The 21930-nt window shown below is 49.1% G+C and overlaps 1 protein-coding gene across 2 annotated transcripts in view; it reads left to right on the forward strand.

The window, feature by feature from the left end:
- LOC119956335 (synaptotagmin-1-like) overlaps positions 1 to 21930 on the forward strand; it is a 135492-nt gene that overhangs the window by 92997 nt on the left and 20565 nt on the right. For both annotated transcript variants that reach the window (XM_038783480.1, XM_038783479.1), the window contains 3 exons: positions 1128 to 1309; positions 9008 to 9121; positions 11330 to 11497. In XM_038783480.1, the coding sequence (XP_038639408.1) occupies positions 1128 to 1309; positions 9008 to 9121; positions 11330 to 11497 (464 nt within the window). The remainder of the gene's footprint in view (positions 1 to 1127; positions 1310 to 9007; positions 9122 to 11329; positions 11498 to 21930) is intronic.

Consider the following 21930-nt stretch of genomic DNA (forward strand, 5'->3'; position numbering starts at 1 on the left):
CCAGACTCCTAAATGACCCTCTTGTGGGCTGACCTGATTAACACTGAACCCTGTATGCTTCACCCGATGCCGGTGTTGTGTTGTGTACCTTGTGTTGCCCTATTATGTATTTTCTTTTATTTCCTTTTCTTTTCATGTACTTAATGGTCTGTTGAGCTGCTCGCAGAAAAATACTTTTCACTGTACCTTGGTACACGTGACAATAAACAAAATCCTAAATCCTAATCCTGTATTTTAACTTGTACATTGGCTTTTCTGGGCATGAAACGGCCAAAGGAACTTAATTCTAGCTTCAACATTGATTCATTTGGGAATCTAGGATCCATTTAATGGTTCCACATAAAGTTGTGATTTTTCAATGCAACCGCAACTTTAAAGGAGGACTCAGTGTAGACTGCCGGAAAGTGTGATTTACGCAAATTCAGTAATAACTTTCAAGAGGGACTGGCTCTATACTTTAACGGGGTAAATATTTGAACGGCTGTGAGAGAAGAGATGGGGGTATGGGACCACTTGAACAACTCTTTCAAAGATCTTTACATCAACTCCATTTATTTGCCGTTGTTCCGTATCCCGGGTAAGAATCTGTGCACCGTTATTGTGGTGGTATGCATCGCTGTAGATACACAAGGGGTTAATGTAGATACACCAGGACTGAGTAAACACTAGAGGGAGCACCAGAGACATCATGGCATTCAACCAATAGGGCAGTAAGATAGGACACGACCAATGGGCAGTCAAGACACATCCAGAGGTGACACAACCACAAGGGGGCGACCCATATAAAAGGACAGGGCAGACACGCGCTTTCTCTTTCCATAGGCGACACTCAGAGGGACAGGGGCAGATCAGGAAGCATCACACCCACCGCATGGCTTAGAGCAGACTGGTTAGTTAGATCGAGTTACTATAGTAAGATCAGCAGGAGAGTCGAACTCAAGTAGGAGAATTGTTAACTGTTCAATAAATGTGTTAAACCTATCTCCAAGTCTGAACCTTCCTTTGTCAGAGTATACATCAAGGAAGCAGCTTATGCTACATGAAGAAGCAGAACACAACAGTTACATTGCTTGCAAATGACTTTGATTTCTTTGTTTGCCCTTGTGCCCCCTGTCCCTCTCGTGCAGTTCCACCTTGGGCCTTGGCTGCCATAATAATTGTCGTTTGCCTGCTCCTTCTGTGCTGCTGCTTCTGCATCTGTAAGAAATGCTGCTCGAAGAAGAAGAAACAGAAGAAAGGGAAAGACAAGGGCAAAGCTCAGATCAATATGAAAGAGGTGAAAGATCTGGGAAAGAGATACGTTGACAAGGTAAGCGGACGACAGAGGCAGTGCCGGAGAATTCAGAAGTTTTGGGACTCCTCTAGGATTCCCCACCCGTCGTTCCTTTCTCCACAAAAGCTGGAGTACAAACCGCCCCCCACCACCACCACCCTTGACACTAAAATAAAAATAATAGCTGACATCAGATCGATGGCCTGTTGTGCACATCGGAAATATAAATGCTCGTGATACACAGCATATCTGTCAGCATCTGTGAAGGGAAAAGGTACATTTGTATGTCAGATGCCAATAAAGCTCAGTAACACAGTGGTTGGCACCATTGCTTCACAGCGCCAGGGTCCCAGGTTCAATTCCCGTCTTGGGTCACTGTCTGTGCGAAGTCTGCATGTTCTCCCCGTGTCTGCGTGTGTTTCCTCCGGGTGCTCCAGTTTCCTCCCACAAGTCTCGAAAGACGTGCTTGTTCAAATTGGGCATTCTGAATTCGCCCTCTGTGTACCTGAACAGGCGCCATAATGTGGCGACTAGGGGCTGTTCACAGTAACTTCATTGCTGTGTTAATGTAAGCCTACTTGTGACAATAATAAAGATTATTATTAAACCGTCTCAACCCAAAAAGGTTGGGTTTCTCTTTGAGATACTTACAGACAACCGGTATGTTCCCAACATTTTCTGCTTCTCTTTAAATCGCTCTTGGTCCCCTGGAATAATTGGGCTGAGAGATTAAAGCAAACTGAATCATAGAATGTCACAGAACGGGAGGCCATTTGGTCCATCAAGCCAGAGCCAGCTCTTTGGTAGTGCTACCCAATCCACCATCTGCTCTTCTTCTCTGTCATTTTCTTTCCCATTCAGATACGTAACCAACTCTCTTTTGAAAGTTGCTACTGAATCTTCTTCCACTGCCCTGTCCATTCCAAATCCATTCACGTTAAAAGGTTTTTCCTTCCCTTGCCTCTGGTTATTTTGCCAATCCCCAGGGTCGAATTCTTCCAGCGCTGGTGGGAAGGGACAGAGAATCCCACCCCTTAAATCTGCCCCCACTGGTTTCCACTGCCACCGAGAACAGATTTTGTCTAAGTATCCATATTCAATCAAAAACCTTCATGATTTTGATCACCTTTTCTTAACCTTCTCTGCTTTAAGGAGAGCAAACCCCCCACCCTTCTCCAATCTCTCCAGACCCTCGAGTCTGCCCTGACCCTCTGAAAGAGCACCGTACCTAGGCCCAATCCTCCACCCGATCCCTGTAACGGGCAGCACAGCGGTTAGCACTGTTGCTTCACAGCGCACAGGTTCGATTCCCGGCTTGGGTCACTGTCTGTGTCGGAGTCTGCACGTTCTCCCCGTGTCGGCGTGGGTTTCCTCCGGGTGCTCCGGTTTCCTCCCACAAGTCCCGAAAGATGAGCTTGTTCGGTGAATTGGACATTCTGAATTCTCCCTCGGTGTACCCGAACAGGCGCCGGAATGTGGCGACTAGGGGCTTTTCACAGTAACTTCATTGCAGTGTTAATGTAAGCCTACTTTTGACAATAAAAATTATTAAATTAAAACTAAAATTTAAAATTAATCCCACAGAACCGGCACGTTCTTAAGTGGTAAGGGGCAATTTTAGCATGGACAATCCATCTAACCTGCACATCCTTCCGGAGTTGGGGGCACCAGCTGAGGCCCAACAAGTTTTCTTCTTTAAAAAAAGTTTAGCAATAAAAATGCCAAAGACTAACACAACAAATAAGGAACACCACAGATAGAACAGGCCCTTGATGTTGTGCTGAGCAATGATCACCCTACTTAAACCCATGTAACCCGTAACCCAACAATCCCCCCATTAACCTTACACTACGGGCAATTTAGCATGGCCAATCCACCTAACCCGCACATCTTTGGACTGTGGGAGGAAACCGGAGCACCCGGAGGAAACCCACGCGGAGGACGTGCAGACCACAGACAGTGACCCAGCCGGGAATCGAACCTGGGAACCTGGGACCCTGGAGCTGTGAAGCATTGATGCTAACCACCATGCTACCGTGAGGCCCCTATGACAATTCAATTACATTGAGGAATACCCATTGTCAGTGCAGATTAAGAATAAGCAGGATTCTTTTCCCTGCTGGGAAGAAGGAGGATTTGAACTTTATGGTGATTCACAGCATGAATGCCAGCAGAGAGAAATGATCTGAGATGAGCATCTGAGTATAATTTTCCAAACTTGCTATCATTTTTGATAGCATGTTGCCTTATCAGGCAGCATTTCATTACATTTGGTGATCCATCGTTGGTGATGACAGTGTGAGCTTCTCAGACTTGCCTGGGAGTCATCACAATGGATTGGGAATGTTTACTCACTGTGGCCCCACACTGTTAACCCTTTGCATGCAATATCATGTTCTTTCAAACTTCACCACTGTCGTATCGTTTGGAGCATTTGGAGGAATCAGTTTTGATGATGGGGCGGCCCAGTGGTTAGCACCGCTGCCTCACAGCGCCAGGGACCCGGGTTCAATTCCGACCTCGGCGGTGTGGAGACTGCACGTTCTCCCCGCGCCTGCGTGGGTTTCCTCCAGGTACTCCAGTTTCCTCCCACAGTCCAAAATAGTGCAGGTTAGATGGATTGGTCATGCTAAATTGCCCCTTAATGTCCAGGGATATGCCGGTTAGGTTACAGGGATAGGGCAGGGTGACTGAGGGAGTGGATCTAGGTAGGGTGCTCTTTCAGAGGGTCGATGGGCCAAATGGCCTCCTTCTGCACTGTTGGGATTCTAGGATTCTTCTACAATATATATTGAGTCACCATTGCTATTCCAGTACCTCCACCTATATCTTCCTTTGAGAACAAGCTACCTTCATACATTTTGGTCATGACTGCTCCTGGTATGTTGGTTGAAGTAAAGGGTGCTGCTGCTGTAACTCAAACTTGTTTTCTGGTCTTAATTTTCCCCCCAATTCTCCTCACCCTTCATAGCCTGAAACTCCAGTAAGGTTGCACAGCAAGCAATGGCTAGCAGGCTATTAGGGCAGCACGGTAGCACAGCGGCTAGCACAGTTGCTTCACAGCCCCAGGGTCCCAGGTTCGATTCCCGGTTTGGGCCACTGTCTGTGCAGAGACTGCATGTTCTCCCCGTGCCTGCGTGGGTTTCCTCCGGGTGCTCCGGTTTCCTCCCACAGTCCAAAGCTGTGCAGGTTAGGTGAATTGGCCGTGCTAAATTGCCCCTAGTGTCCAAAAATGTTGGGTTAGATGGGATTACAGGGATAGGGTGGAGGTATGGGGATAGGTCGGGTGCTCTTTCCCAGGGCCGGTGCAGACTCGATGGGCCGAATGGCCTCTTGCACTGTAAATTCTATGAATCTATGAATCAGGTACCTCTACCAAGTGTGCAGGCTTCATTCGCTGGAGTGGATGATGAGTGTTAGACATGGGTGTCCATTGTTGGTGCCCATTTGCAGTGAGGGGGGCAGGAGGTGATGGACAATCTTCGTTACACCAGCTCAGAAAAATATATGGCAGCTGTAGCACTCTCAGCAACAATTCTACTGGGATTAGAGAACTCAGCGATTAAACCATAACACCCCACCACTGCATTATCATAGAATCCCTACTGTACCGAAAGAGGCCATTCAGCCCATCGAGTCTGCACCGACCCTCCAATAGAGCACGCTACCTCGGCCCATTCCCCCACCCACCGAGCCCTATCCCCTAAACCTAGCCTGCGCACTAAGGGACAATTTAGCGTGGTCAACCCACCTAACCACATCTTTGGACTGTGGGAGGAAACTGGAGCACCCGGAGGAAACCCACGGAGACATGGGGAGAACTTGCAAATGCCACGCAGATGGTCACCCAAGGCAGGAATCGATCCCTGGCGCTGTGAGGCAGCAGTGCTAACCACTGTGCCTCCTTGTCATCGCCATATCAGACGCATCACTGCGTCGCTGTTTCCCCCTCACTGCAGCACAGATATTTTTTCTATATCGAGCGCTCTACTGCTGCAGATGTCACCTTTTTCCCACATCAAAATCTCTCCTGTCTCACAGCTGACACTTTATTCAACAACCCGACACACACACACACGTCACAAATTCAGGAACATACTGCTGTGGCCGGGGTGCGGGAAGTTCGAAAATCATGTCTGGAACTTTTACTCCTGACAAATTGATAAAACTTTTCAATTTATGTATAGTGTAAAAAAGACCGGCCAACTTTTTAAATCATAACACCCTGTTTGGAGATGTAACCTCTACCCCAGATTTTGCATTGACCGATTGGCCGAGAACTTTAATTGCACATTTGAATCGTGCATTGAAATTCTACACTTGGGATTATTTAATCGGGTCAGGTGCATGTTTATCCATAAAATCATAAGATAGGATTGGAGAGAAAATACTCCTTCCGCTCCTTTGATCCCATCCATTCGATATGCCATCCTGTTGTCCTCCCTGTTACGGCATCTGTTTCTTAAATGAGTCCAGTATTCCAACCTCAGTCACACTTCCTGGAAACCCTTTCAGCTGTTGATCACCCTCTGTGGAAAGTAATACTTCCTGGCATCTACACTCACTTTGACCTTCAAAATCCCGGACCTGTGTCCTCTTGGCATTACTGAAGGTTATGTTGCCGTGTTACTTTCTCTATTGCATTATCGCTCATCCCCCCCATTGATTCAGGAATTCCAAAAATCGATACAGTATCTTTATGATACACTTTGTAACATTTATTCAGCAATGCGCCATGTTTGGTGTTTTCACTGAGTTGACCAGTTTCACTTTCCGACCAGTTTGTTCATCAATGTCGGTGGCTGAGGGCAGCATGAGTGGGGAATGCATTGGCCGGAATTCTCCGGTCATCGGGATTCACTTTTCCCGCTGGCAGTGCGCCCCCGCCAGTGGGTTTCACAGCGGCATGGGGTGGTCACAATGGGAAATCCCATTGAGGATAGAATCCCACCACCAACAAATGATAGGCGGCCGAGAAACACGTGACTGGGAGGGTGGGTGGGGGGGAGGGGGGGGGAACCAGAGCATCCGGCCACTTGTCTTTAAGTAATTCAGTAGATAAAACGGGTGATGACAAGCTGGTTTTGCATCTCACGCAGTATTTTTAAAACTTCCATTGAAGTCGATCGGGAGTGATGTAACACACTCTGCCAACTCCATATCGCTTGTTTGACGCTATCATCAAAATCTGGGTGCAGACGGGCAGCACGGCGGCACAGTGGTTTGCACTGCTGCCTCACGGCACCAAGGTCCCGGGATCGATCCCGGCCCTGGGTCACTGTCCGTGTGGAGTTTGCACGTTCTCCCCGTGTCTGCACCCACAACCCAAAGATGTGCAGGGTCGGTGGATTGGCCACACTAAATTGCCCCTTAATTGGGAAAAAAATGAATTAGTTTTTCTAAAATTAAAAAAATGATCTGTCAAGTGTATGGGGAGAACATAGTTCAAAACCTGCATGCAAAGGACTTCCGGTGACGGCGGGCAGGAGGCAGCCGCGGAGGGCTCCCGTTCGGGAACGGCATTGTCGGTGGGTAACGCCCGATCCTAAGGGCAGCGGAGGCAGCAAAAGTCGGGAGACAGCACAGGGAGGGGAAATGTCAAAGATCAGCAAAACAATGGCCGTGAAAAAAGCGGCTGAAAGTCCGTCGGGGAGTGGAAAGGTCACCGCGGGGTCAGTAAAGAAAATGGAGGCTGGAGCGCCAGGGGAGGCCGCTTTGCTTACGGCTGAAGAAATAACTAAGGTGATGGCCGTGGAAGTCGAGAGGCAGTTTACAAAACACTTGGAGACAATGAGGAAGGAGATGGGGGAGGTTTTGAGTGTGCTGGTGGAGGAGGCGATTTCCCCGGTGACAACGGCGGTGGCGAGCACAGTGGCGGAGGCGCGGGAGCAAGGCGAGGCGCTGAAGGTAGTGGAAGAGGCATTATTGCAGCACGGTGATCAACTTACCTCGATGGGGAAGGAGATGCGGAAGGTGATGGAGATTAACAAGGATCTGCGAGGCAAAATGGAAGATCTGGAAAACAGATCCAGGCGACAGAATTTGAGGATCGTGGGTCTGCCCGAAGGAGTGGAAGGGCCGAGGCCGACTGAGTATTTTGCCACGATGTTGGCGAAACTATTGGGGGAGGGGGAGGATCACTCCTGATATGAACTGGATCGGGCTCATCGGTCGTGGAGGCCTGTACCAAAGGCGAGTGAGCCGCCAAGAGTTGTGACCCTGTGCTTCCGTAGGTACAGTGTGAAAGAGAAGGTCCTGTGCTGGGCTAAGCAGAAGCGGGTGGTGCAGTGGGCTGGAGCTGGTATACGTGTATACCAGGACTTTACGGTGGAGCTGGCGAGGAAGCGGGCTGCTTTCAACCGGGTGAAGAGGGCACTGTACATTAGCAAGGTGCAGTGCGGCTTTGTATATCCAGCGAAGCTGAGGGTGACCTACAAGTTCAAAGACTTTTATTTTGGGACGGCGGAAGCAGCGGAGGAGTTTGCGAAGGCAGAAGGACTGTGGCAGAATTGAGAAATGGTCATGTACCGATGTAGCCTCATTACTGTATTTTTTCTTTTTTTTTGTTTCCCTGCGAGCTGGTGTATGGGCTATAGGAGCCAGCGTTGTGTATATTTGGACCAGGGAAGAAATGGGACTTTCAGTCGTAATGAGGGTTCTTTGGGGTGTGAGTGTGTAGGCGGGGTCTGTGTGCTAAAGGGGATTTCTTGGTTTTCCTGGGACCGGACAAGGGGGAAAGAGACCCGGGCGGGGGCCTCCACGCTGGCCGGTTTAAGCCGGCCAGTGAACGGGGGTGAGGTGGGAGGAGGGGCTGCGGCCATCGGAGCCTGGCAGAACGGGGGGGGGGGGGGTTTACAACTCTTGGGTGTCATTTACGTAACTCTTTGGAGGTTGGATGGCATTGAGTGTCGGTGGGGGGGTGGGACGGACTCTATAGGTTAATGGTGACCATGGGCGGTCCCGGACTCCTTTCTCTTTTTCGCCTTTGTTATTCTTTCCACCGTGGGAGGGTTTGGTGGGAGGGTTTGTTTTATTTGATGCATATATTGACAGCTGGGCCGTTGATTGGGGTGGTGGGAGGATGGGATCGTTGTTGATGTTAAGGGGATTGACTTTGTATCTGTTAGCGTTTACTGCTTGTTGGTGTGGTGTAAACTTTGAAGGAAAATGTGAAAATGGAGAATAAAAACATTTTTTTAAAAACCTGCACGCGGATAGCTTATCAGTAAATGGACAGTTGCTTGGTAGGCGGTACATCTGATGAAACTGAAAGGTTTGGTGATACAGGATTTCGTTAAATTCCTGATAATGAAATTGTCAAATTTGGCTCCTACTCTAACTCATTTTTTGTTAGGATCTGTACAAATCCTCGGCTTCTGTTCCTTCTTCAATTTAAAATCTGATCTTGGTATCATCAGATTCTGGTTTATGTCATCTACTCTTCAATAATGGTGGTGCCCTTCCCTAAAAGGCCAATGCTACGGGGCCATCGGGGAGTCCAGCCTAGCTAGAAGGACAGGTTAGAACTTCCAGTGTTTTATTCATTTTAATGATCGGGAAACCTTACCAGCGGGGACTAAGAAAATGACCAACAATGATGCATTGGCTCTTCACCCAAACGTCCCAATTAAAAGAGGCAAGTTCGAGGTGGGAGAGCATTGCAATGAAGGGACGGGAATGTTCAGCTCCCGTGACTGCATAGATTTTCATCTTCTCTTTACTTTGCAATTCAAGGTTCAGCCGGATGTGGAAGATCTGGATCCAAGTTTGCTTGGAGATGAGAAGAGAGAAGAGGAAAAGCTTGGGAAACTACAATATTCCCTGGATTATGACTTCCAGAATGGACAGGTTTGTGTTTCAATTCACTTTGCACGCAACGGGACTGACGCATTTAGAATGTCTCGCTCTGATGTCGAGGAGTTGGGGTTACGTCCCCTTTGCCCCTAATGTTTCTTCACGTTTGTCTGACGCCTGTTTAATCCAGTCGCAGTCATCTTGTGAGTAAACGCAAGGTCGTTCTTCAGCGCAGCCATGACTGGAATCCACCAGAGGCTCCAGCAGGTGTGCGAATCTGCAGGTGCGGCAAATTCTTGGTCTTGACAAAGGGTCATCTGGACTCGAAACGTCAGCTCTTTTCTCTCACCACAGATGCTGCCAGACCGGCTGAGATTTTCCAGCATTTTCATTTTGGTTTCAAATTCTTGGTCTCGGCTGGATCATGTTAAACTGAAGTTCCGAGAGAGAGAGATGGCCGGAGATGCGCCGGTTAGGTGGATTGGCCATGCTAAATTGTCTTTGGTGTCCAAAAATGACCGGTGGGGTTACTGGGTTATGGGGATAGGTTGGGAGGTGTGGGTTTAAATGGGGTGCTCTTTCCAAGGGCCAGTGCAGACTCGATGGACCGAATGGCCTCCTTCTGCACTGTAAATTCTATGATCCCATGATAATTCTGAGAGTTAGTCACCTTGGCTGTCCTTGCAGGCCTCAACAGTGAGCTGGAGTGATATAGACACATAGAAAACAGGAGCAGGAGCAGGCCATTCGGCCCTTTGAGCCTGCTCCGCCATTCATTATGATCATGGATGATCAGGTTAGGTGGATTGACCATGATAAATTGCCCTTAGTGTCCAAAATTGCCCTTAGTGTTGGGTGGGGTTACTGGGTTATGGGTGGAGGTGTTGACCTTGGGTTGGGTGCTCTTTCCAAGAGCTGGTGCAGACGCGATGGGCCAAGTGGCCTCCTTCTGCACTGTAAATTCTATGATAATCTAACTCAATCCCTAATCCCTAATCCCGCTTTCCCCCCTATAATCCTTTGATCCCCTTCGCCCTGTCCTATATCTAACGGCCTCTTGAAAACATACAATGATTTGATCTGTAGCTATCTTGTCCAAGAACCACTTTGGCCATAGTGGTTATGGTGCATTAGTAAACAAGAAGGTATGAGTTCAAGCTCCATGGTAATGAGTTGTGGAATTTACTATACTTACATCAACTAATTTGTGGGAAGAAAATAAATGACCATGAAAGCTACTGGATTATCCTCATTCGTTCAGGAAAGGGAACTTGACCCCTTTCCCCTTCCTCCCCCACAGTAAGACATGATTCCAATCCCATACTTTGGGGCAATTTATAGCATGTCTTGCGCTTAGCCTCCATGTGCTCCACACGGTGGCGTTTTGAGGTGGTTGGTGCCTCCGCTGATGCTTCTTCTCCAGTGCTGCATTCTGGGCCAAGCCGTTCTCACACGCCTGTGGGGATGTTGCATTTATTTAGGGAAAGCCTTTAGAGCGTCCTGATAGCGTTTCCTCTGCCCTCCTTGTGATCGCTTGCCATTACGGAGCTTGGAGTAGAGCATTTGTTTAGGGAACCTTGGGTCACTGTGCGGACTCTGCCCGTGTCTGCGTGGGTTTCCTCCGGGTGCTCCGGTTTCCTCCCATAAGTCCCGAAAGACGCGCTTGTCAGGTGAATTGGACATTCTGAATTCTCCCTCCGTGTACCCGAACAGGCGCCGGAATGTGGCGACGAGGGGATTTTCACAGTAACTTCATTGCAGTGTTAATGTAAGCCTACTTGTGACACTAATAAATTATTATTATTGTGTTGGGCCGCATGCCACAAATGTGGCCCACCCATTGCAGTTGGTCGAGCGTGACCAGTGCCTCGAGACCGGGAGGGTGGGGGGGGGGGGGGGGGGGGTAGATTCTCCGAGCCCCGCGCCGGGCCGGAGAATCGCCGCAACCGCGCCACGACGCCCCGATGCCGGCGCGCAATTCTCCGAGGTGCGGACTGACCTGATTAACACTACACTACACTACACCCTGTGTGCCCTGTCCTTTTATATGGGTCGCCCCCTTGTGGCAGGCCAGGAATGAGGTGTCACACTTCCCAGGCCCATATGGCTCAGTTACCCACTGGTTTTGTCAACGGTTCAAGCTGTGGAGAGATTGTCTTTTTAGGAGCCAGCTGCTCTGCCTGTCCGGGACACATGGGCACTGTTATTGGAGCTCTGCGGTTGTTTTGTTTTATGCTAATGACTTGTTCTGTGTAATTCCAGCTCATTGTCGGGATTATCCAGGCAGCTGAGCTGGCTGCCTTGGATATTGGTGGGACATCTGATCCCTATGTGAAAGTCTTCCTCTTGCCAGACAAGAAGAAGAAATTCGAGACCAAAGTTCATCGCAAGACGCTCAACCCTACTTTTAACGAGTCCTTTACCTTTAAGGTAGGAGCCTGAAAAGGCAGCTAATGGTTAAACTTTTGATTTTTCTGTGGTTGCTATTGAGATTGCCAGACACAATGGTGACTGGATTTTATTGGGCACCGTCAGTGCTCCACTTGTTGCCATGACAGCTTCTTCACACCAGGATTTCAGTTTGAGTGTAATGGTGGGCGTGTGAAATGTTTGCACCATGTTCGTGAAAAGCAACAAGCAGCACGATTACATATTTTGTCTCTCCAAACTTCGGTTGCATTTGCAAAGCGAATATGTCAAGTTATGTAACACTTGGGTGAAGTTTTGGCCGTGAGAGGGGTGGGAGCAGTTTGAAGTGGGAAAGCTAACAGAATGTTATCATTTATTGCGAGGGGTAGTAAATACAAAAGGAGGGAGTTACGCTTCATTTGTACTGGGCACTGGCGAGACCACATATTGCGCACAGTACTGGTCACTGTAATAACCCTCTCGAGGTCCACCACCTAATCCATCTCCCCGTGGGACTCATGGAATATGTGCTTCCCCGCAAGCGAGCAGAAGCCCGAGCAGTTGAGGCTCCTAATTAACCTGTATAAAAGCCGGCCCTGACAGGGACCAGCATGCTGGTAGTCCCATAGCCACCATAGTGGCTGTTTCCTTTGACCATGAATAAACTAGCATTTACTTGCCTACTCGGCCTCCAGTGTCTTTATAGTCACCTTATTTAAGAAAGGACGTGAATGCGTTGGAAGCAATTCAGAGAAGGTTTATCGGAGTTACACTTGAAATGGATGGATTGGCTAATGAGGAAAAGCCATCAGGCCAGGCCTGGAGTTCAGAAGAGTAAGAGGCACCTGGATTGAAACATATAAGATCCTGAGGGATTATTGACTGGGTGGATGTGGAGAGGATGTGTAAGGTTAAGCCTAATGGCCTCGCCTTGGAGACCCTGAGTGGGCGCCGTATAACACTGGTTTCCTCAAATGTGGACCAGACATAACTGCGCTTGGGGGGGGGTCTCCCAGGCGGTCGAGGGCACCCGGGTGGTTGGGCTTTGGGCAGGGTGGTACCCTGGCACTCCCAATGCCACCTGGCACTGCCAGCCTGGCACCCTGGTAGTGCCACCCAGGTGCCATCCTGACAGTGCCAAGGTGCCCATGTGGCAATGCCAGGCTGGCAGTGCCAAAGTGCCCAGGTGGCATCTTGCCCATGCTGAGGATCGGGCCCAGTGATGCCCTGCCCTTATGAGGTGGGGTTGGGGGGGGGGGGGGGCTGGAGGACCCCCGAATTGGTAAATTGGGGAGTGGGGTAATACGAGGAGGAATTTCATCATTCAGAGGGTGGCGAGTCTTTGGAATTCTCTACCCCAGCGGACTGTGGGAAGTCCATCATTGAGCACGTTCGTAACTGAGATTGATAGATTTCTGGAAACGAATGATATGAAGGGATATGAGGATAGCGCAAAGAGCCTATGGCACTGAGGTGGATGATGGGGCATGATCTAATTGAATGGAAGAGCAGATCTGACGGGCTGAATGGCCTACCCTTGTTCCTATGTTGGGTATAAAGAAAGAAAGAAGCTTGTCTATTGCATTAACATCCCTGAGCTTGAAAAACATGGGGGTTCAGCTCACAGAAAACATGCATAGGTGACCATCTGTATATAAAGCTCGGACCAGACACTTATTGTAATGATGTGTATATAACAGTGTATATAGCCTCCAACCACTAGGTGTCATGCAAGTGGAATAGGACACTGGAACCAGACAAAGCCAGTCTTGACCAGAGTACAGAAGTAGTTAGTAGCATGGTTAAATGATCCACGTTTGGTCAGCAACAGTTTAGTTTACCCACAGTTTATTCAACATTAAATAACTAGTCTTCAACTAGATATTCTGTCGAATACTGATCATAGTAGACGAATATACGATTGTAAGAATGATCTGCATTTGATTAACAACACTAAGAAGCAGCTGATTTTAACCACACGACCTAGTTACTGGTTTGTTGGGTGACTAAATAACGCAAATTCCTTTTTTATTGCATGGGATTACAGGATCATATTCTGCAATTTCATCTGATTTCCCCAGAAAATATATCAACTTGGCTCATGATTCTCCTCAGCTCTGATTCGAAAGGTCTGGTTTCGACCCCACTAAAGAATTTGAGCACATAATCCAGGCTGGCACTCTTGTGTCGCACTGGAGCGTTAAGTGTGGCATTATCAGGTATTCTTCCCGTCATGGTGAGGGAGGATATGCGGGCATTAGAGAGGGAGGCAGAAAAGATGCAGAAGAATATTCCTGTGAAGAAGGTTTCAGTTATTTTCTTTTTAATTCCAATTAGGGGGCAACTTAGCGTGGCCAATCCACCTACCCTGCACATCTTTAGGGTTGTGGGGGGGTGAGAGCCACGCAAGACAAGGGGAGAATGTGCAAACTCCACACGGGCAGTGACCCGGGGTCGTGATTGAACCCGGGTCCTCAGCGCCGTGAGGCAGCAACGCTAACCACTGCGCCACCGTGCCGACCCAAGGATTCCAGTTATGTGGATCAATTAGAGAAACTGGGGTTGTTCTCCTTGGAGCAGAGGTTTGGGGGGGGGGGGGGGGGGGGGGGCTGAATGATGTGTTTATAGATAGTTGCTGACATTTTCTGGCTCTTTCCTCCAGGGGACATTCCAATCTCGCTGACGGTGAAACCCCCGTGGCGCGACCCCTGGTGGCAGAGACTGCCGGGCACACAAAATCCCACAGACATTGCAGGGGACTGAGCGATCCCTCCGCCAGACGGTGACGGGCTACCCCCACTGCGGGGTCAGGCCGCAAAATCCCACCCACGGGATCTGGACATAGTAGATTGGGAGCAATTCATAGAATTTACAGTGCAGAAGGAGGCCATTCGGCCCATCGAGTCTGCACCGGCTCTTGGAAAGAGCACCCTACCCAAGTTCAACACATCCACACTATCCCAATAACCCAGTAACCCCACCCAACAGTAAGGGCAATTTTGGACACTAAGGGCAATTTATGACGGCCAATCCACCTAACCTGCACATCTTTGGACTGTGGGAGGAAACCGGAGCACCCGGAGGAAACCCACGCACACACGGGGAGGATGTGCAGACTCCGCACAGACAGTGACCCAAGCCGGAATCGAACCTGAGACCCTGGAGCTGTGAAGCCATTGTGCTATCCACAACGCTACCGTGCTGCCCAATTCATTAGCAGAAAGGTCAGGAAGCAGAGGACACATGGCTGAAGAAACAAAAGGTGACACAAAGCAACAAGTGAATCGTATCTGGAATACGCTGCTTAAGAGTGTGGTAGAGGCAGATTCAGTTCTGGCTTTCAAAAGCAGATCACGCATCAGATCAAGCTCAGGGTGAGGTGTAACACCTTTTCTTGTCATCTTGCAACTCGTGGAGACTATGAATTGGCTTCAAAGTGAATTGGTTTTTGGAGCAAGCAATGAGATGGATTAAGGGTTTGCCCCGTCCGCTCCGCGGATAAAAATTAAAAGGGAATTGTACAATTACCTTCAAGAGAAAATGATTGCAGGGCTGTAGGGAAAAGGCAGGGCTGTGGGCAACTGGGTTGCTTTGGGAGAGGGACAGTAGCACTGAAGTGATGGGCCAAATCGCCTCCTCTGTACAGTAACAAGTCTCCTACAGGTGGATGTTAAAACTACTGAGGCACTATTTGTCGTTTTATTGACGCTGGGGTAACACGGACTGCAATTGGATGCAGTTAGACTGGAAAGCACACACCAAAACTTAGACGTTGGTTCAATACGATTTATTGAACTTCTGTGACAAGACACACACTCTACTACTGTAAGTGTGCTAATTCTAACTAATTAGACCAGGCTAACTCTGATCCACGTATAGAAGGTGCTAACTGATATATACACCCTGACTGTCACTACAGTTGTCACCAGTGGAAAGAGGCGGAGTGCTGATGCCTCGTGTGATTTATAGTTGGAAGCCCCCCTCTAGTGTTCTGTATAGTGATTGGTTGTGTTCTGTCCTGCGTGTTGATTGGCTAACCTGGGTGTCTGTCACTGCCTGTCTTTACCTCATGATGTGCATGAGTGCATATTATGACACTATTTAAGAACAGGAATGTCCCCGTGCCCTGGCCAAAATGGCACACCAGATGATGACGTAGAACACATGAAATGCCCATTGAGACTTGGGGCGCCATCTACTGGCTGTTCACACTGGCGGAATATTCCGGTCCCACAGAGTTTTCCAGCGACGAGGGGGGCAGTCACTGGGAAATCCCGTTCACAACGGCAGGGTCGGCATATCCCGCTGGTGGACCTCCTCCTCCACCGACGTGGTAAATCCTTCTCCATATACGCAAGTCTTGACTGTTGTCTCGACATTTACCATGACTTCTTGTCATAAAAATAGCATAAATTGGGCCAAGGGATGGGTACGTGAGCTTATGTAATCATTAAAATGTATTCAGTCCAAAAGTATCATGATGAATGAAATGAAAATCGCTTATTGTCACAAGTAAGATTCAAGTGAAGTTACTGTGAAAAGCCCCTAGTCGCCACATTCCGGCGCCTGTTCGGGGAGGCTGGTACGGGAATTGAACCGTGCTGCTGGCCTGCCTTGGTCTGCTATAAAAGCCAGCGATTTAGCCCAGTGTGCTAAACCAGCTCCTGAGGGAGGCACGGCGGTGCAGTGGTTAGCACTACTGCCTCGTGGCACCAGGGCCCGGGTCCGATCCCTGCCCCGGGTCACTGTCCGTGTGGAGTTTGCACATTCTCCCCGTGCCTGCGCGGATTTCGCCCCCACAACCTAAAGATGTGTCGGGTAAGTGAATTGGCCAGGCTAAATTGCCCCTTAATTGGGAAAAAAAAAAAATTGGGTACTCTAAATTTATATATTTTTTAAAAATCATTGTGAAGAATTATCATTATCCGTGCCGTGCATCTCCCTAAAATGGCTGCCTAGAATCTGCTGACGTAAGATACAGGTGCAGAAATGATCAGAATAGGGCCCTGTTGAAGATACCAGATTTGAATCTGTTTTGCTACCAGTTTGGGCTCTAGGTGCCCCCCTGCAAATGGTGTGACATTGCAGACAATCTGATGGGGTGATGAATGCATCGCCTGCTGACTCACAAAGAGCAGATGATTAAAGACTGACTTGGGCAGCTGTCACTTGGCTGGAGTAATTTGAGAAATGACAGATTGAAGCAGTTCGTTACAGCCAGATCTTGACTGTAATAACCTGGGAGAAGCTGATTTATGAAGCAGACAGACAAATGTACCGCAGGAGAAATTGGAGCATTGGAGTATTGGAGATGCTCAGGTTGCTTCTAACATTCTGACTGGGTGAATTTCCACAGAGGGTCCAGAAATGTGATTATTTTCTATTATTTTTCTTTTGTGTCTGTACCAACTTTGAACCAAAGGCCAACTCAGGCGAAGACAATGGATTCTCGCCAATCAATTGCATCCAATAGACAAAAGCAGGCTTCATACCAAGTTAAAGATGACAGGTTAGACTCCCAGGCTATGTTGCATGAAGTCAACCGGATCAGCAATTAGAATGTTACGTTTGACCTCGGGGCGCAATTGATTGGTGAGCATCCATTGTCTTCACCTGTTGTCTTGTCCATTGTCTTGACCTCAGTGGCTGAGGAGAGGAAGAGTACAGTCCACTTCCAATTACTACTCAAAAGCTCTTCCGGAAATCAATTCCGATGGAGACAGGAACAGGATTGCTGTGATGCCTGCACAGTTGGCAAGCCAGTCATGGGTATAAAAACTGGCAAGTCATGCTACAGTTGTATAGAACCTTGGTAAGGCCGCACTTGGCATATTGCACACAATTCTGGTCGCCACACTACCAGAAGGATGTGGAGGCTTTGGAGAGGGTGCAGAGGAGGTTTACCAGGATGTTGCTTGGTCTGGAGGGTGTTAGCTCTGTGTAGAGGCTGAATAGACTCGGACTGTTTTCATTAGAAAGAGGGAGGTTGACCGGTGACCTGATCAAGGTCTACAAGATTATGAGGGGCATGGATAGAGTGGATGGGCAGGCATTCTTTCCCAGGGTGGAGGGGTCAGTCACCAGGGGGCATAGGTTTAAGGTTGTTGGGGAAAGATTTAGAGGAGATGTGCGAGGCAGGTTTTTTTTTCCACAGAATGGCGGTGAGTGCCTGGAACGCGTTGCCAGGGGAGGTTGTGGAAGCAGATACATTAACGGCTTTCAAAAGGCATCTTGACAAACAATGGACAGGATGGGTATCAAGGAATTCGGCACAAGGAAGTGCTGAGGGTATTGACAAAGGTTGGCATCATGACCGGTACAGGCTTGGAGGGCCGAAGGGCCTGTTCCTGTGCTGTATTGTTCTTTGTTCTTTGTTCATGATCTGCGTTAAGGTGCTAAACAAATGCACTAAAGGGTGCCCAACATCTGTGTAACCAAACTCTATCAAGACAGGAGAGGAGGGCAAATTGGCTAAAAGAAAAGTAAGGTATATCAATAGAGCAATGTTGCTATCTACATGTCAGATGATGGATTGCGGTGCTCTGTGTATCAACCCATTTGCAACCCAACTTCACCTTCCTCCAAATGGCCAGCCCCGAAGCCGCCCGGCGGGTGTCAAAGGCTGTTGGCGCCTGTCAGAGTGGCGCCAACCACTCCAGCACGGGCCTAACCCCTAATGGTGCGGAGAATTCCGCACCTTTGGGGAGGCCCGACGCCGGAGTGGTTGGCGCCACTCTGCTACGCCGGGACCCCCCGTCCCGCCAGGTAGGGGAGAATCGCGGCCTATTTATCCAATCCCCTTTTGAAAGTTACGACTAAATTTGCTTCCCCCATAGGCCACCCCGGCCCCTTGAACGCCAAGGTCCCGCCGGCGGGTCTCGGGCTTTTTCTTATGGCCATCCGGGCCAGAGAATTGCGCGGGGGCCGCGTAGAGCGGCTGCCGACTGGCGCTGCGCCGACCACACCGGCCCCAATGGTGCCTGTTCTCTGCTCTGCGGAGAATCGCGTCCCGGCGTCGGGGCGGTGTGGTGCGATTCGCGTGGCCCCCCCCCGGTAATTCTCCGACCCGGCGCATGGTCGGAGAATCCCGCCCCAGAGTGAATTCATTTCTCCTCGAGCGGGATTCTCTGTCCGTTCATGCCGACGGGATTCTCCGGACCCACTGCAGCGAACGGGTAATTTGTCTGAGCACCAAATTCTCCGGCCTCACTAGCACCAGCAGCGCGGCGGACTGGAATCGGGGGAATTCCGGCCTTCATCCCAGTCCCTAAATGATTGGCCCCTAATCCTGTGTGTTTTGGATTCCCCGAACGGTGGAAACAATCTCCCAGCGTATATCTTACCCTCCGAATGTTGTAGAGTTCAATGAAATCGCCACTCAATCTTCTCAACTCCCAAGATTTTAAGCCCAATTTACGTGGGCAGCACGGTGGTCCAGTGGCTAGCACTGATGCCTCACGGCGCCCAGGTCCCAGGTTCAATCCCGTGTGGAGTTTGCACATTCTCCCCGTGTCTGCATAGGTTTCGCCTCCACAACCCAAAGCTGTGCAGGGTAGGTGGATTGGCCATTCTAAATTGCCCCTTAATTAGAAAAAATGAATTGGGTATTCTAAATTATGTTTTAAAAAAGCCCAATTTACTCAGCCCATCTTCATAGGATAATCCCTCCGCGCCCCCATCCCAGAGACCATTCCAGTGAATCATGTCTGTACCACCTCCAATGTGGGCATCATGGTAGCACAGTGCTTAGCCCAGTTGCTTCACAGCTTCAGAGTCCCAGGTTCGATTCCCGGCGTGGGTCACTGTCTGTGCGGAGTCTGCACGTTCTCCCCGTGTCGGCGTGGGTTTACTCCGGCTGCTCCGGTTTCCTCCCACAGTCCAAAGATGTGTACTATCAGGTGGCTTGGCCATGCTAAATGGCCCTGAGTGCCAAAAAGGTTAGGTAGGGTTACTGGGTTACGGGGACAGTGTGGGCTTGGGTAGGGTGCTCTTTCCAAGGGCCGGTGCAGACCCGGTGTGCCAAATGGCCTCCTTCTGCACTGTAAATTCTACGATTCAATGCAAGTATAACCCTTCCTTAAATTTGGAGGCCAAAGCTGCGCACAGTATTCCAGACGTGGCCTCACCAAAACCCTGTACAACTGCAGTGAGATTTCTTTATTCCTGTACTCCAATCCACTGGAAATAAAGGCTATCATGCCATTTGCCTTCCCAATTGCTTGTTGCAACATAGAACATAGAACAGTATAGCACAGAACAGGCCCTTCGGCCCTCGATGTTGTGCCGAGCATTGTCCGAAACCAAGATCAAGCTATCCCACTCCCTAATGGCATGCCAATGTTCTGGACTATGGGGAATTCTGGGGAAGGAAACTTTGGGCTTGGTGACATTGCTGAGGGCCGGCTTGTGAGGGGATCAAGGAGTTTAAAGATGGGGGATTATAATTAAGGATTTCAAGTTTTTAGCAAGATGGACAAAGGGGAAACAGTATTGTGAGCTTCTGAACAATGGTGTACCTTTTTTCTATATAAAAAAGTAGAAGCTTAGACGTTGATTATATACGGTTTGGAAGTTAAAGAAAAGTGGACTGGAGAAAATGCCTCGAAATATTGTCTTGCATTTGCAAAGATTGCTGTGCTGAAATAATACTTCACTGCTTAAAGAGCTTTAAATACTTTTATAACCTAATTTATGACAGGATATTGGTTTTAATGCCATACTTAAACTGCAATGATCTCATAAGCAAATGTATTCCTTAGCCTTTTTATTCCAGAATGATTTTTGATGGGCGATCGAACCACGACGAGGCCGTTCGATTACGCCCGACTCAGGAAGCGACAAGGCCGTTAAATCCCACGAGTGGCTTGGGACGCCTTGCGAGATCTAAAGAGGTCTCGCGAGATGTCGCGATCTGGAACTCACCCTCAGTGGGCGGGGTTTAGATTTGCATATTTAAATGAGCCGTTAGGTGCCTAATTGGACGCCTGTATGTGGGAGACCTCGCCATGGTGCTATTTAGCACTGGTCCACACAAACATGGACCAAGGGTAACGGCACCTGGGAGGTCTCCCAGGCCATCGGAGGGTCCGGGGGTTGGGCTCTGGGCTTGTTTGGTGAATTGGACATTCTGAATTCTCTCTCCGTGTACCCGAACAGGCGCTGGAATGTTGCGACTCGGGGATTTTCACAGTAACGTCATTGCAGTGTTAATGTAAGCCTACTTGTGTCACTAACAAAGATTATTATTATTAAAATGTGACTGGTTTTCCCCCCCTGACAGCCATGGGGTGCGGTTTAACGGAAACATTTCTAAGTGTCCTTTTGGGCGAATTTGGCGGGGTGTTCCACGTCGGATCTTTTGGTGACGTCCACACTGGTATTTACCCACTTAAGGCACGATCGTGAGGCCTTGTTGCGCCTGACTAGGTGTCGCAGCGAGGCCGTTAAATCTTGCCAACCGCCCTGCATTTCACACTTGAATGAGCGTGAATTGGTTGCAAGTGGGACCTCCGCCCCTTCATTGAGAGAAGGTCCTGTCTTAGAAAGCTGTCAGTCAATCTGAATGACCGGCAGTTCTCTCCTCCCTGCAGTGACGCAGTGACTGCAGTGCACAGAGGGGCAAGTGCGTCAAACATGCCAGTGCCTAAGTCCCAGGAAGGTAAATCTTGGGGAGGTCCCAGGGCAGGGAAGGCATGGAGGTGCGGAGAGTGGATATTTTGGGGTTTGGGGGAGAGCCTGGTTTGGGGAGGGCAGTGGGGGACAGGTGGGAAGAGGGAGATCCAGCTGCCATCAGATCTTAGGTTGGGGGAAGGTGCCTGAATCCTGTGGAAAGGCAACTTATGATCTAGAAGGGAAGAAACTTCAGAGTGGCTCAGTGCAGAGGGATCTGGGTGTCCTATTGCATGAATCACAGAAAACTAGTCTGCAGCTGCAGCAGGTAATAAGGAAGGCATATGAAATTTTGGCCTTCATATATAAAGGGATAGAGTGTAAAATTAGGGAAGTGTTGCTGCAACATTGGTGAGACTGCAGCTGGAGTACTGTGAACAGTTCTGGTCCCCTTACTTGGGGAGGGATGTTGCTGCATTAGAGACAGTTCAGAGAAGGTTCACAAGGTTGATCCCAGAAACTGGGGGGTTCGGCTTATGAAGAGAGTTTGAGCAGTTTAGGCTTCTACACTGTGGAGTTTAGAAGGATGAGAGGAGATCTAATTGAGGCAGATAAGATGATAAAAGGTATTAACAAAGTAGACATAGAGCAGATGTTGCCTCTAGTGAGGCAACCTAGAACGAGAAGTCATAGCTTTACGATAAGTGGCAGAAAATTTAAAACAGATGAGGAGAAATTCCTGGCACCATTTTAACGGTGAAAGAAAGAGTCCAGCTTTGGGTGCGTTTAGCAGGGTGGGGCCGAGAACGACCCGCAATCAAACGGGACTCTCTTGTTCTGGTCTC

The sequence above is a fragment of the Scyliorhinus canicula genome, chromosome 23 (assembly GCF_902713615.1).
Source record: "Scyliorhinus canicula chromosome 23, sScyCan1.1, whole genome shotgun sequence".
NCBI lineage: Eukaryota > Metazoa > Chordata > Chondrichthyes > Carcharhiniformes > Scyliorhinidae > Scyliorhinus > Scyliorhinus canicula.